Raw genomic sequence first — 12,768 nt, forward strand, 5'->3', positions numbered from 1 at the left:
TGGAAAAATAGGCCAAGTAGATTTCTGGACAGTGAATAAATCTCCTGAACATTCGCTGAGTATCATTGCAGATTAGTCTAAAGCAGCTACAATTGCATCAACAACTTCTTGGGTGGTGCTATCCCCTCCAACATCCTGAATTTGCCCTCTGCAATTACACGTTTTACCGCTGTTTCTAAACGATCAGCAAATGATGGAAATTCAAGATGTGCCAGCATAATTGCCAACATTTCCAGCTCAAAAACTGCATGATCAGGGCCAACATTACCTGAGAAAGGTCACACCTAGATTAAATCTCACAAGCCTCCTGATACTCGAGGAAGAAGCACTAAGAATATTCTAATTATTTCCTGAAAGACAATTCCTTTCACCAGAAAATTAGTTAAAATTGCTTTTTATGTATATACACAGTAGATGTTGAATTACTTTGATTTCTTTGTGTATTTAGTTCTTTATATTTTGAATCTGCGAAAAATTTGACTCCATCGCCAACTATAAATGATCATAATAATAGACAAGGCGAGGCAATTAATCTTTCTTCCAACGATGAAGTTTGAACAAGTACTTACGAACATTCATTGAAGTCACACGGGCAGAGTATTATTTTTTTCAAAAAAAAAAAAAAAAAAAAAAAAAAGATCATTCTTTGGAAATAAAATCGAGTACTAGCTATTAGACTGAGCCATCCCATTATAAGCAAAAGGGCAATAACCAAACAGTAAACACCTCATTTTCGGTTTGTTTCTTACCAAAATACTTTCCCCTTTTCATCTACCTTGCACCTCCTATCACTTAATTCACCAAAGATTTTGTTTTGTAGTTCATTGCAAATGTCATATGGTCTTTTCTATAGGTGATCAGTAAGGAGTAACACAGCGAATAAACAAATAAAATACATGTGAACTTTTTAGGGTCATCCTTTCCTGCTCAAATTGTAACCAATCATACCCTTGGAGCAGGTCATTTTCTCCTAATTTACAAAATAATGAAGAATTTAAGTTACATACGGTGACAGTGACTCAACATACTGTAAATGAAATAGAAGAATGGCACTCAGACTTAACAACACTTATCATCAAAGAAACACTACAACATTATGTAAATATAGCTACGAATTTTTAGCTAAATATATGAAAATTGTGGCTAATACCTAACAATCACCACACAAATTGAAATTCCATGGCTATTTACAATTTCGTAAGATATCTACAAAAATAAATTGGCACTAATTCCTCGTATAGATGCTAACTATCGTGGCAATAGTTACCCAAATAGCTACACATTTATTGCTACAGTAATATCGATATATAATAAAGTTAGGAATAGACAAAGTGATGTGACACTTTTCTATGGCTTCCATTGTTATTTATCTTTTTTGTCAATTTTTTGAACTTTTTTGTCATTGTTTTGTCATATTTCTCTTTTTCCCAGAATTTTTCTTTTCTTTTCATAAGTAACATTTATCTGCTACATTAAGAAGAAACTTAAATGTGACTTTAAATTATTATGCATTATGACTTGTCTTTGCATCTTCCACTGCCGGTTACATTTCCTTTCCAAGCTCCTCTCCGTATTAGAGAAGTCCGGTTGCCTAGATCTTTTCCAACTACAAATACTTAAAATAAGTATAATTTTTGCCGTTACTCTTTCCTTTTTCTGTTTCCTGTTTTCATTGATTTTAGTTGGACATATTGTGCTTTTGATCTTTGTTTGAGGGTTCCTGTTAGTTTGTGTGTGTGTGTGTGTGTTTTTTTTTTTTTTTTTTTTGTCTATGCTTTCTCATTTTGTTTTGACTTTAGTTGTGTTGTTTTTTGCTAAGTTAGTAGTAATTGTTGCATCGATCATTATTTTTGTGCTGAGTAACTTGCTTTTCCTTTTTCCTCCATTTTTCTTTTTCTTTTTCCTTTCTCATTTCTTTCTTGATTTTCGGGTTGTAAAGTTTCTATAACTATGAAAAGAAAATCATTGAATGATTCCTTGCTGTGAATTCTGGTAAATTTGTTATTGTTTGTGGAGAAACAATACGTCTCTTTTACTTTTGTTATTAAAGCAGATGGAAAATCTATATTTATCATGCATTCTTTGACCTATTACACCCCTTTTATATTCCTAATCTGTAGTGTAATTTTATTTTTGTGAAAATGTGATTTAAGTAGGCGTTTGGCCATGAGTTTTGAAACCATGGTTTCAAACCAGCTTTTGGACATGCGTTTTTACGCATGGTTTCAAACCATAGTTTCAAACCCCCAAATCATCCAAAAAGACATGATTTGGGGTTTGAAACCATGGTTTCAATTTTTTTAAATATAAAATTTAACCCATAAGTTTATATTTTGTAAAAAAGACCCATAAGTTGGTAGATATTTTTAACAATTACCTCCATCAATCATTTACCAATCTCATTAACTTCCACCAAATTTTATTTATGTCTACCAACCTTTTAATTTTGTAAAAAAAGACCCATAGTTTAATTTTATCTATTGAACTAAAATTTGATCAATTGATGTTGTATTTTTAGAAAGGTCTTCTAGTATTAATTTTGAACCGGTTGTTATGAATTAGCATATTAATTTTTTTATGAACTATGACTTGCTCATTTGGTAAAATTGTATAAGAATTGAGAATGTTTTGATAGTTTTCACAACTTGTGAGGTTTTTATGTCTATAAGAGAAAATACTCCTTAAAATATTCAAATTGCATGTCCAAACATGGTTTCAAACCATGTCCAAACATGGTTTCAAACCATGTCCAAACCGGGCCTAAATTTTTGGAGTGAGTAATGAGTAACAAAGACGAGGTGGAAAAAGAACAGAGAACAAAATGGAACAAATGAATAGGAAAGAAAAGGAAAAGAAGATTGGGGATTAGGGGAGAGAGAAAAAGGAAATATAGAAGCAAAAAAGAAAAAGAATTATCTAAAAAAGTTTCCATTTCTTCTTCTATTCTTTACGAGTTTCATTGATTCATCAATTCGAAAAGATAATTACTTATCTTCTTTTCTCTACTTAATTTATAAAAAGATCATTTTAAATTTATCATTATACCGCACGTAACACGGTTAAATTTACTAATTTTATAGCTAATTGTAAGTTTTTGCCAAGCGTTTAAAGTTACCATAGCAATAGTAACCTTTTAGTCACAATAAATTACTTGAAGCAAAATGTTGTGGCTAAATAGATATTTTTGCTTTAAGTTATAATAAATTGTGGCAATAGTTACCCAAATAGCTACAAGTTTATTGCTACATAAATTCTTTTTGCTAATTGTAAGTTTTTGCCGTGCGTTTAATGTTACCTTTGGAATAGTAACATTTTTTAGCCACAATAAATACTTAGAGCAAAACGTTGTAGCTAAATAGATACTTTTGTTTTAAGTTATTATGATTTGTGCCAATAGTTACACGAATAGCTACAACTTTGTAGCTCCAATAGTGAGTTTTTGTCACGCCTTTACAGTAACCGTAGCAATAGTAACCTTTTTTTAGCGACAATAAATTACTTGAAGCAAAATGGAATAGCTATGTCAAAATCTTTGCTTTAAGTTATACTCCCTTTGTTTCAATTTATGTGAACCTATTACTATTTGGACAAAAAGAATTAGAGAATTTTTATGAGAATTAATTTTAAATGTAAGAGTTTGTTTTCCTAAAATAAGCTTAAAATAATAAAGATTAAGATGCACGAGAATTTATGCTAGATTTAACCCCTAAATCCTGAATTTGAAGTAAAAAAATTTGAGGATTTTTGCCTAAGAGGGTAGAATATGAGTTTTGTTTATTAATGTAAACTCACTCATTAAATAAGCTCCCGTTTGGCCATAGATTTTGAAAATAAATTTTCAAATCTCAAATTCTGGCTTAAATCTGTTTTGGGCCAAGATCTATGTTTTGGCCTTCTCAAAACTTTATCTATGTTTTGGCCTTTTCAAAACTTTTTAAAACTACCCCAAACTTTTATATTTTATAAAAAAAACTCTTATCTATTTATGACCTAACTAATTCTATCTACCAACTTCCTCCATTAAAGCTGTATCTACCATGTTTTCATAATTAAAGCAGTCTCTTCTATAAATGAACGAACTAAGTTGTGCCCATACAATAGAAGAGATTATTTATACAATGTGAAAATGCATGCTCATCGTGAAAATATTATAGCTAGTTACTACCATTGTTATTTTTTCTTGCATAGATGGCCCTTTGTATTGTAATTTGAATTGTAGTAGCTATTAAGTGTGTTATTAGCAGTTGTTATTAAAACATCGTGTCTGCATAATTTGAGATTAGCAAGGATGTATGTTTTGTATGATTTGTATTCTTGATAGTTTTTAGAATATAAATAAATGTTTCATGTTTTTCAAAATAAAAAGTGATATATGTTTTAAAAAACTGTGGTCAAACACATTTTCAAAATTTGAAAACTTTACTCAAATTAAGTTTCTTAATTTTTCTTTTTTGGGAATCTAAGGCCAAACTCTAGCTAAGTGTTTTGCCTATTTAAACAAAAAAAATAAAAAAAAGTGTTTTTTCCAATTTGGATTGTTATTAGCGGGTCTTTTTTCCCTCCTATTTCTTTTCCCTTCAATTATAGAGGCAACAAAACCCTAGCTTTACAAAAACGGAATCTTGAAAGGTCTTTTCTGGAGATTAACTTACTATCTGGGAGGTAATTTTCCCTCCTTACCTACTTTCACTATTTTCCGCAATGCTTTTTTCATTTTTAACTTCTTAGTAACCTGAAAAAGTAACTCGTGAATTTTGGTTTACCCCAAAATGCAGGTTTTACTTGGGGGGGTAATAGTGTGCTTCAAGTGATAGAGGATTTTGATTTAGGTAAGTAATAACTTTAACTTTGTTACTTTTCCCCTTTTGTTTTTGACTGATATTTCATGACTAATTGTGTGTGTGTTTAATTTGTCTAGGACTTGATGTGTTTTGTTATTATTTCAACTGAGTTGGGATTTGCTTCATTTGCCTACTTGTCAAAAATTCTTTACCTTTTTAATGTACTTAACATTTAGATGTTTTAAAGACATTGGTGTATAAGGGTTTTGAATTAAATACAATGTTCCTGCAAGCTGGATCTCCTAACAAATTCATTTTTAGCTTAGGTCATGAGACGTTTTTTTCTAGTTATTTTAATGATGTGCTTAGCTTTTTCTGACAGTCTGTCTATTTTTCCTTTCTGCTAAGAGTTGTCTTTGGAAATGTTATGTTAAGGATATTAAGTTTGAATGTTTCAGTTTCATGCTAAGATGCTAGTGTCAAGATGTTTGGGAGTTTCTTATTTCCTTATTGGTTGACATTTTTACTTCGTGACTACATTTTTTAAGAATCAATCTTTTCATCTTAGTCTTGATAATGTATTAAATGTTTCCATGTTCTGTCCGAAGCTAAGTTCCCATTTTCATTCTCTGTCTATTTAACTCGATTCATGAGTATGTGATTATCAGAATTAATAAAATATCCTTCAATATGAAGTATAGGTTCATCTTTTCCGATATTCATCTAATGGCACCCTGCCGATATTCCTCTGCTTCCTTGCATTTGCAAAACAGGCACTCGCCCTCTGACTGCTCTCCACAATTTCCATTGCAAAAAATGTCGAGGTTTGATTATCCAACACTCCCTCGACAAGACATCATCGCTGTATTAGCTGATAATCAAATAGCCTCCATCTCCGACGAGGATCTCCTCAAACCCACTGCCGACTTTGTCTCCAACCTCTACTCCAGCATTCTTCTCTATATCAACACTTTCCAGGATGATCATGACCAAGTGGATTTTTTGGCTCTGGAGCAGCTTGAGAACCCCGATCTTCATGTTGACTCTTCTCGGGCCATGAATTTGTTTCATAAGATAAGGGAGATGTTGGCTGCTTTGGAGTGTCCCGAGATATTTACTCTCAGGGATTTGATCAAGCCTGAGCCTGATCGCACCAGGTTCTTCGTCGGAGCCATCCTCAATTTTTGTCTTCACAGAGACACTAAGTTAAATGCTATAAGACCGATTGTGGAAGATCTGACTCTCATCGATGAACAACGGCTATCTTTGGAGGCTAGAATATCTCAGTTAAACGAAGAGATTGCAGAACAACATGAATCAAGAGAAAGGGAGATGCCTCTGGTTCAAGAAATAGATTCTAATGTTAAGGAACTGAGGCAAACAATTTCTGGTCTTAACAATCACCAGATGTCCTTGAAGGCCTCAATAAGAAAACTTAAGGAGAGGGCTAAAGAGATGGATGAGAAGATTTCTAGTGCAGACTTTGCATTGGTACAAGCAGTTCAGGACAATGCCAATTTACGTTCTAAGATTGTCCAATCACCGGATAAGCTTCAGAGAGCACTGGAGGAAAAGAAATCATTTCAAGTTGAGACGAGGAATGCTGAAAGAGCAGCAATGCAGTCCTTTCAAAATAAAACTGCAATTCTTGAGGTTTATACAAAGGCTTACAAGAAAATGTCCAAGAACTTCAATCAGATGCAGGCTATACAGGAGCAGGTTAACTCAACCAAATCTATTGAGAAAGATGTTAAGGTTCTCAAACTGAAGTTGAGTGACGAGGAAGTACTGGAAAAATCCCTTGAAGCTAAACTAGTTGAAAGGCAAGGAAAAGCAGACCAATTGGAAGAATTAAGAAAGCAATTAGAGAGAGAAAGAGATCTTAGTTATGAGGAGGCTGCCAAAGAATTGAAAAATGTAAAGTTGGAAGTGGAATCAAAGAGGCACGGTCTTGAAGCAAGGCAGAATGACTTGGAGGGTGTGCTTGCAGAGGTGGATGCAATAAATGAAAAAATTAATTCAGTAAGGGAGTCTGGAGCATCCAAATGCCAAGAATTGGGCCGTAATTGCGAAGAAGTTGTAGCAGAGTTTTATCGTCACTCAAACTCAATCAGAGACTTGCTACCGCACAATTGAAGTGGACCAGGCAGTTATTGAGAAAAGGAGCTGATCTTTTATTATATCATTACAGTGAAGTAGAGCCGTTCTACAGTTACAGTCCCGAAAGAGCGGGAAAACCTTCATGACTCAGTTTAAGATCTACAACACGTAAGGCATGGGTTGTTGCTCAATTTGATTTCTGATATTGTTGTCTAAAATTGTCGATATTTTTATACAGTTTGTCTAAAAGGTTCATCTTTTCCTTTCTTTTTGTCCACCTCACTTTGAGAGGCTTTAGAATTTTCGGTCTAATTTATACAGTATTACTAGTAGAAAGAATGGAAGAGAGAGAGAGCAAGCTTTTTAGGATGTCATGTGTAACTGTTACGAGTTCAACTTCGGTTTTCAGAAACTAAGTTGCTCTTTATCACCGATGTAATATGGACGGTGCTCCGGCTAAAACATCTGCCGTTGGAAAAATGTAGTTTTGCTGCTCCGGCTAAAAAAATCAGTTTTTGGCATAAAGAATCAGGTTATTTCACCAAGTCGTATATTTTTTATGACCTGAAGTGGCAAATCCGGCTAGAGTGACTTTATAAGAGAGCTTATAAATTGAGTGATTTTATTGATACAAAACTAAGTTAAGTGGCTTTGCTAAATAATTCTATTTTCAAAAATATACAGCTTTTGAAAATATTTACGCCATGAAGCCCAATATACAATATTATACAACATTATACTTGGGGAAAAACATTATGCATAATGTATCAGCCTTGTATAAAGTGTATAAGAGTGTATAAAAGGTGTTTATACACAAATATAGGCTAAATCGGGTGTTTATACACAAAGTATGGGTTATGTGGCGTTAATATTTTAAAAAGTAGACAGCATAATTTTCCTTTCACATACTTGAGTGACCTTTTGAGAAATTTATTCAGAGTTTGAGCGAACAGGACCTGAGTAAGACTTGCCAGCTTACTGTCTTTGTATAATTTGTTGTCTAGTTTTTCCTTTAAGAGTTTGAGGGCTCCAATACAGATAAATTTACCACGACCTTACAGATAAATTTGAATAGGAATTAATTAAATTATATACACCGACAATATGAATTTTGATATTAAATTTGATAGTCAAATGCAATTGATCAAGACGAAGAATAATGAAAAATTAAACTTCATTAGCAAAGAGCTACCATGTCCAGCTTGTACAACAAAGAGAAGAAAAACAGATTGTATAGAACTGTTCGGTTCTAGAAATTCCCAAACTGTAAATGGAATAGAAGAATGATGCTCAGACTTGAAACCGACTATCATCAAAGGGAAAAAGATGTCATTTCCCATTTCATTCAGAAAAGACTGCCTAAGGCTTTGGCTTTCTCCCTGAGAATATATTTTTGTATCTTGCCTGTTGAAGTTTTTGGGAGATCTTGAAATATGACTGTTCGAGGTGCCATGTAATGAGGCAAGTTATCCCTGCAGAAGTTGATGATTTCTTGATCACTAACGTTGTTAGAACCATCCTTCAACTTCACAAATGCACAAGGTATCTGCCCCCAGTGATTATCTGGTCGCGCGACTACTGCTGTTTCAAGAACTGCTGGATGACTATACAAAACTCTTTCCACCTCTAGTGTGCTTATGTTTTCTCCACCAGAAATTATAATGTCTTTCAATCTGTCCTTAACTTCTATGTAGCCATCAGGATGTTTAACAGCCAAATCACCACTATGAAACCATCCGCCTTTAAAAGCTTCCTCGGTTGCTTCTAAATCATTTAAATAGCCATTCATTACAGTATTCCCTCTAAACATAATTTCACCTATTGTCTTACCATCTTCTGGTACTTTCTCCAGTGTGAGAGGGTCCATAACATCCACTGACTCTGAACAAAGATGTTGCACCCCTTGTCTTGCTTTCAATTTGTATTTCTCATTTGGTGGTAATGAATCCCACTCAGGCTTCCATAAACAATATGTACCTGGACCATATGTCTCTGTTAGTCCATATAAGTGATGTACTCGAAACCCGAGTTCTTCCATTTTGGAAAGGATTTGAGGAGGTGGTGGTGAACCACCTGTCATTATGTTAACCTTGTGAGGAAGCGGTTTTCTGTCACTTATGGGCGAATTCACAATCATGTTCATAACAGTTGGTGCCCCACTCATGTGTGTCACATTGTGCTCTGCTATATTTTCAAATATGAGTTTTGGAGAAACCTGTCTGAGGCAAATGCTGGTGCCACCAAGTGCTGCTAGACCCCAAGTCAGGCACCATCCATTGCAGTGAAACGTTGGAACTGTCCAAAGGTAAACAGGCCATGAACTCATTTCATGCAGCATAAATGTAGCAATGGTATTGAGATATGCACCTCTGTGATTGTAAACGACTCCTTTGGGCCGCGATGTCGTTCCAGAAGTATAGTTAACACTAATAGGGTCAAATTCACTTACCGGCCACCTTATAGCGAATTCTCTGCTCCCACTTTCCAGGAGGCTTTCATATTCGTGAGAATTCAAATTAACCATAGTAGGAGAAGAATTGTCAGATTCAGATATTAGAACAAGAAGAGGTGGTATTACTTTTTCATTAGCAAGAATATCTAGTGCTCCTTGAGCAACTTGGAGCAATTGTTGATCCACAAATATGACCTTTGCTTCTGAATGCCTGAGCAGTACTGATAACATATTTGAATCATGGCGTGTGTTTAATGTACAAAGAACTGCTCCAGCCATTGGTACTGCAAAATGCAGCTCTTGCATTGCGTATACATTTCGGGCCAACGTTGCAACCTGCAGAAATAATTAGATTCCCAACTTCAGTCTAACAGAAAAGGTTTGAGCCAAACTTATTGGGTTAATTGAGAACTGTTAAACAAAGAGCCCATCAAATCAATATCTAAAGATACATTTAACCTCTCGGAACTAGTACAGTTATTCCTAGTACGTTTATCAACCTATATCAAAGGCCACATAAACCCCACAATTCGTTTGTGTGGCTTGCGATTCAAAGGCCGGTTCAGGATTTAAACTTTTTGGGTTCAGGATGCCACTGAACCTGTTGATCATTTGAATTACTGCTAGATTTCTTAACACATAAACAAGGTTTGCATCACATTTAAACTATTGGCTTCGACTGAACCCGTAGATTCTGCCCCTGTCGCGACTCTTCTTCCTTTAAAAAACATAAGTGCATGAAGCATAAGGAATAGGGCCTGGACTTCAAGCTCTAAAGTACACCATGAAACATCTATATAACTCAAATTATCTGGTTAACCAAGTTTAGCCAAGTGCCAAAATTTGCCTACCGCTATCAATAGCATTTGAAATTAAATGCAGCCAGCCTAATAAACTAAACTACTATTTAAGTAAGCCAAATTTCTAAATATTCTCTCTGAATTAAGGAGCAATCTCAAACAAAAGGGGAGCATATCAAATGGCAATGAATGGTTTACCTAAAAATTAACCAATTAACACAACTACAGTATATGTATTTTCCCGGTTTTCCAGTTTTGTTTTATTGGTGGCTTGACATGTAAATTCAATCAATTCTGTCTACTCTAGTTAAAGATATAATTTTCAATAAATCAATGTGTAACAAGAATAGACCAAATGTGCGGGATTATCTTTTATCTACTGAAATATCCTTATAGGAATTTTCGCAAGGATACATGATAATTATCCATTTCCACTAGTCTAACAGTCTTACATCATGTATCCTTTCGAGTTTCATCAAATTAATCTTAATGATTTAAAAATAAATAAATGACTCTCTAAAATTCGATATAAAATACATAACTCAATACGGAGCCTAAACAATGATATGCTATGTTTTTTTTTTTTTTTTTTTTTTTTAAATTCATAGAAAACACTATCACAATCGGCAAAGACGTGAACCTAATAATATTTGTCTTGAGACCTAAAGAACAAGAAGATGAGGTATTTCAACAATATCTGATAAAAAATTAAAGTGACCATACAAGTTACAATCAGCCATTCATTAGTAAAAATAAGATAAAATAATTAAAATTAATCCTTCATAATAGTTGTATGTCTGCGTGCATACCGCATGGGTATGGCAAGGGATTCATTTATGGAGTATTACTTCGAGATTAAAATTAATTTTTACTTATAAAGTAAATGTTAAATCCCCTTGGTTGCTTCATATGTTACTTCTTGATATTTTGAATTTCCCTTGTGAAACCATTGTGCAGACGTGTTTGTACATGCCGGTTTGGTTTGTCTCTTCTTTTCTTTTAATACCAAACCAAATACTCTTCTTCTTTTAAGTCGATTTAGTTCAAGTTTCCGGTTCGATTCGGATGTTTTTTTTGTACACCCCTAGTCACTTGTATTCTAAGAGGTCGTCAAGAAATGACTCTTTTGACAAAAGTGTTTGCTACACACTTCAAGGCTTCATCTTTGTAATCTTATTTTCTAACAGAAAGTGGGTAAGCATGATGAAACTTACCACATCCCCACGAGAAATACCAAGCTCAGACAAAGCAGAAGCAAGCTTTATGCACCTATCATGAGTCTCTTCCCAAGTGTACTTCACAGAGGGTCCATCAATGATAGAAGTTCTTCCTCTAAAAACATTTGCTGCTCTCTCCAAAAAACTTATGGGTGTCAAAGGAACATAATTAACAGAACATTTAAGTAAACCCTCCATGGATCCCGATGACTCGGTTTGATGATGATCCATTGAAACCTGGCACATGTAGTGGCGAGGCCTCTGACAGCTTGTGGGTTGAATTTGAACTGAAATGGTCTTATATATAAAAGTTCTTGCCATTCCTGAGTGACTCATGGTGATGGTGAAGAAGAAAGTCAGAAGGGAAGAATAAAGAAGAGTTGCATGTGGGAATCTTTTTAGAACTCACACATATATATATTGGCAAATGGAAATGCGAAGATCAGATTACAGTTGGCAAATCAAAGATAACTTGTATTGAGTATCTACTGTTTCCTTTACGTGATGGCAATGTGGAGTATTATAAAGCACTAATTAACGAGTATTATAAACCGCTAATTAAAACTCAAACGTGGGCGGAACGGGATATGATGGGATTAGTAGCGACAAGTCAACAAGTTTGCGTACTTAAATGAGCAAACCTTTATGTGAATAAACCTTCACGTCAGTATTTTTCTATCTGATGAAAATCTCGTTTTAAGCAAAAACTGATGATATCCTGGAATACATTTGGTTTGGAGATAATGGATTAACAAAGGTAGATAGGTCTTTGCACGAAGTGGAAGCTAGCGAACACAAGCTAAATATTTATCCACACCCGATATTTACATCAAACCAATGCAATGAAATGTCATTTCACTAACCACGGAAAAATGAATATTCAAGAAAACGAAGGAATGAAATGAGAACGAAAGCAAGTAATAAAAAAGGAGGTTGCGCAACACATGGTAGAATAAAATAAAACCACAACTCATAAATAAATGAAGAAGAAGAAGAAGAAGAAGATGTCATGCGTTCCCACTACTCACAGCGAAATTACTACTTAATATAATTGGGTGAATCTTTACTTTTTGTCGTCCTCACAAATCTTTAGTGGGCCTCCTAGAAGAAATTCCTAATATATCCCAAAGCTTAGGCTGTGATGTTATTTTAAAAAGACAACTTAGGCTGTGAAGATTTGTACAATGAGCTATATAAATGGTACCTTATACTTGGTTTTATATATATCTCATACCATCACCATTAGCTTCTAAATAAACACGTGTATTTACTAAGGAAATCATTATTGTGTATTTCTTCCTCTGTCCTTTTCATAAAAAACAACAGTTGTCCCCTTATCTATTTTTTTTTCACTCGGTGTTCGGTATCCGTATTGAATCCCTACTATATTCAGATTCGGGTCGTGAAAGGCCCATTCA

The 12,768-nt window shown here is 34.3% G+C and overlaps 2 protein-coding genes across 3 annotated transcripts; one reads left to right on the forward strand and one right to left on the reverse strand.

The window, feature by feature from the left end:
* Positions 1–4,697: 4,697 nt before the first annotated feature.
* On the forward strand, positions 4,698–7,250 carry LOC132039637 (kinetochore protein NUF2 homolog). 2 transcript variants are annotated; one of them, XM_059430140.1, is made up of 2 exons: positions 4,698–4,829; positions 5,483–7,250. In XM_059430140.1, the coding sequence occupies exon 2, from the start codon at positions 5,508–5,510 to the stop codon at positions 6,915–6,917; it is 1,410 nt and encodes a 469-aa protein (XP_059286123.1). In that variant the 5' UTR covers positions 4,698–4,829; positions 5,483–5,507; the 3' UTR covers positions 6,918–7,250. The 2 variants fall into 2 exon arrangements, with proteins under 2 accessions (XP_059286123.1, XP_059286130.1); XM_059430147.1 differs by having other exon boundaries at positions 4,724–4,829; positions 5,478–7,250.
* Positions 7,251–8,050: 800 nt separating this feature from the next.
* On the reverse strand, positions 8,051–11,894 carry LOC132039653 (butanoate--CoA ligase AAE1-like). Its single transcript, XM_059430157.1, has 2 exons — positions 11,348–11,894; positions 8,051–9,669 (listed from the first exon to the last, which is right to left on the reverse strand). The coding sequence occupies exons 1-2, from the start codon at positions 11,684–11,686 to the stop codon at positions 8,227–8,229; spliced, it is 1,782 nt and encodes a 593-aa protein (XP_059286140.1). The 5' UTR covers positions 11,687–11,894; the 3' UTR covers positions 8,051–8,226.
* Between the last annotated feature and the right edge of the window lie 874 nt (positions 11,895–12,768).

The sequence above is a fragment of the Lycium ferocissimum genome, chromosome 2 (assembly GCF_029784015.1).
Source record: "Lycium ferocissimum isolate CSIRO_LF1 chromosome 2, AGI_CSIRO_Lferr_CH_V1, whole genome shotgun sequence".
NCBI lineage: Eukaryota > Viridiplantae > Streptophyta > Magnoliopsida > Solanales > Solanaceae > Lycium > Lycium ferocissimum.

Excerpts from the sequence above, each read along its gene's own strand:
- LOC132039637 (XM_059430140.1), top strand. The coding sequence starts at position 5,508 with ATGGCACCCTGCCGATATTCCTCTGCTTCCTTGCATTTGCAAAACAGG.
- LOC132039653 (XM_059430157.1), bottom strand. The coding sequence starts at position 11,686 with ATGAGTCACTCAGGAATGGCAAGAACTTTTATATATAAGACCATTTCA. Across the intron at positions 9,670-11,347 it reads GTATTTCTCGTGGGGATGTG|GTTGCAACGTTGGCCCGAAA; the intron begins GTAAGTTTCATC and ends TTATTTCTGCAG.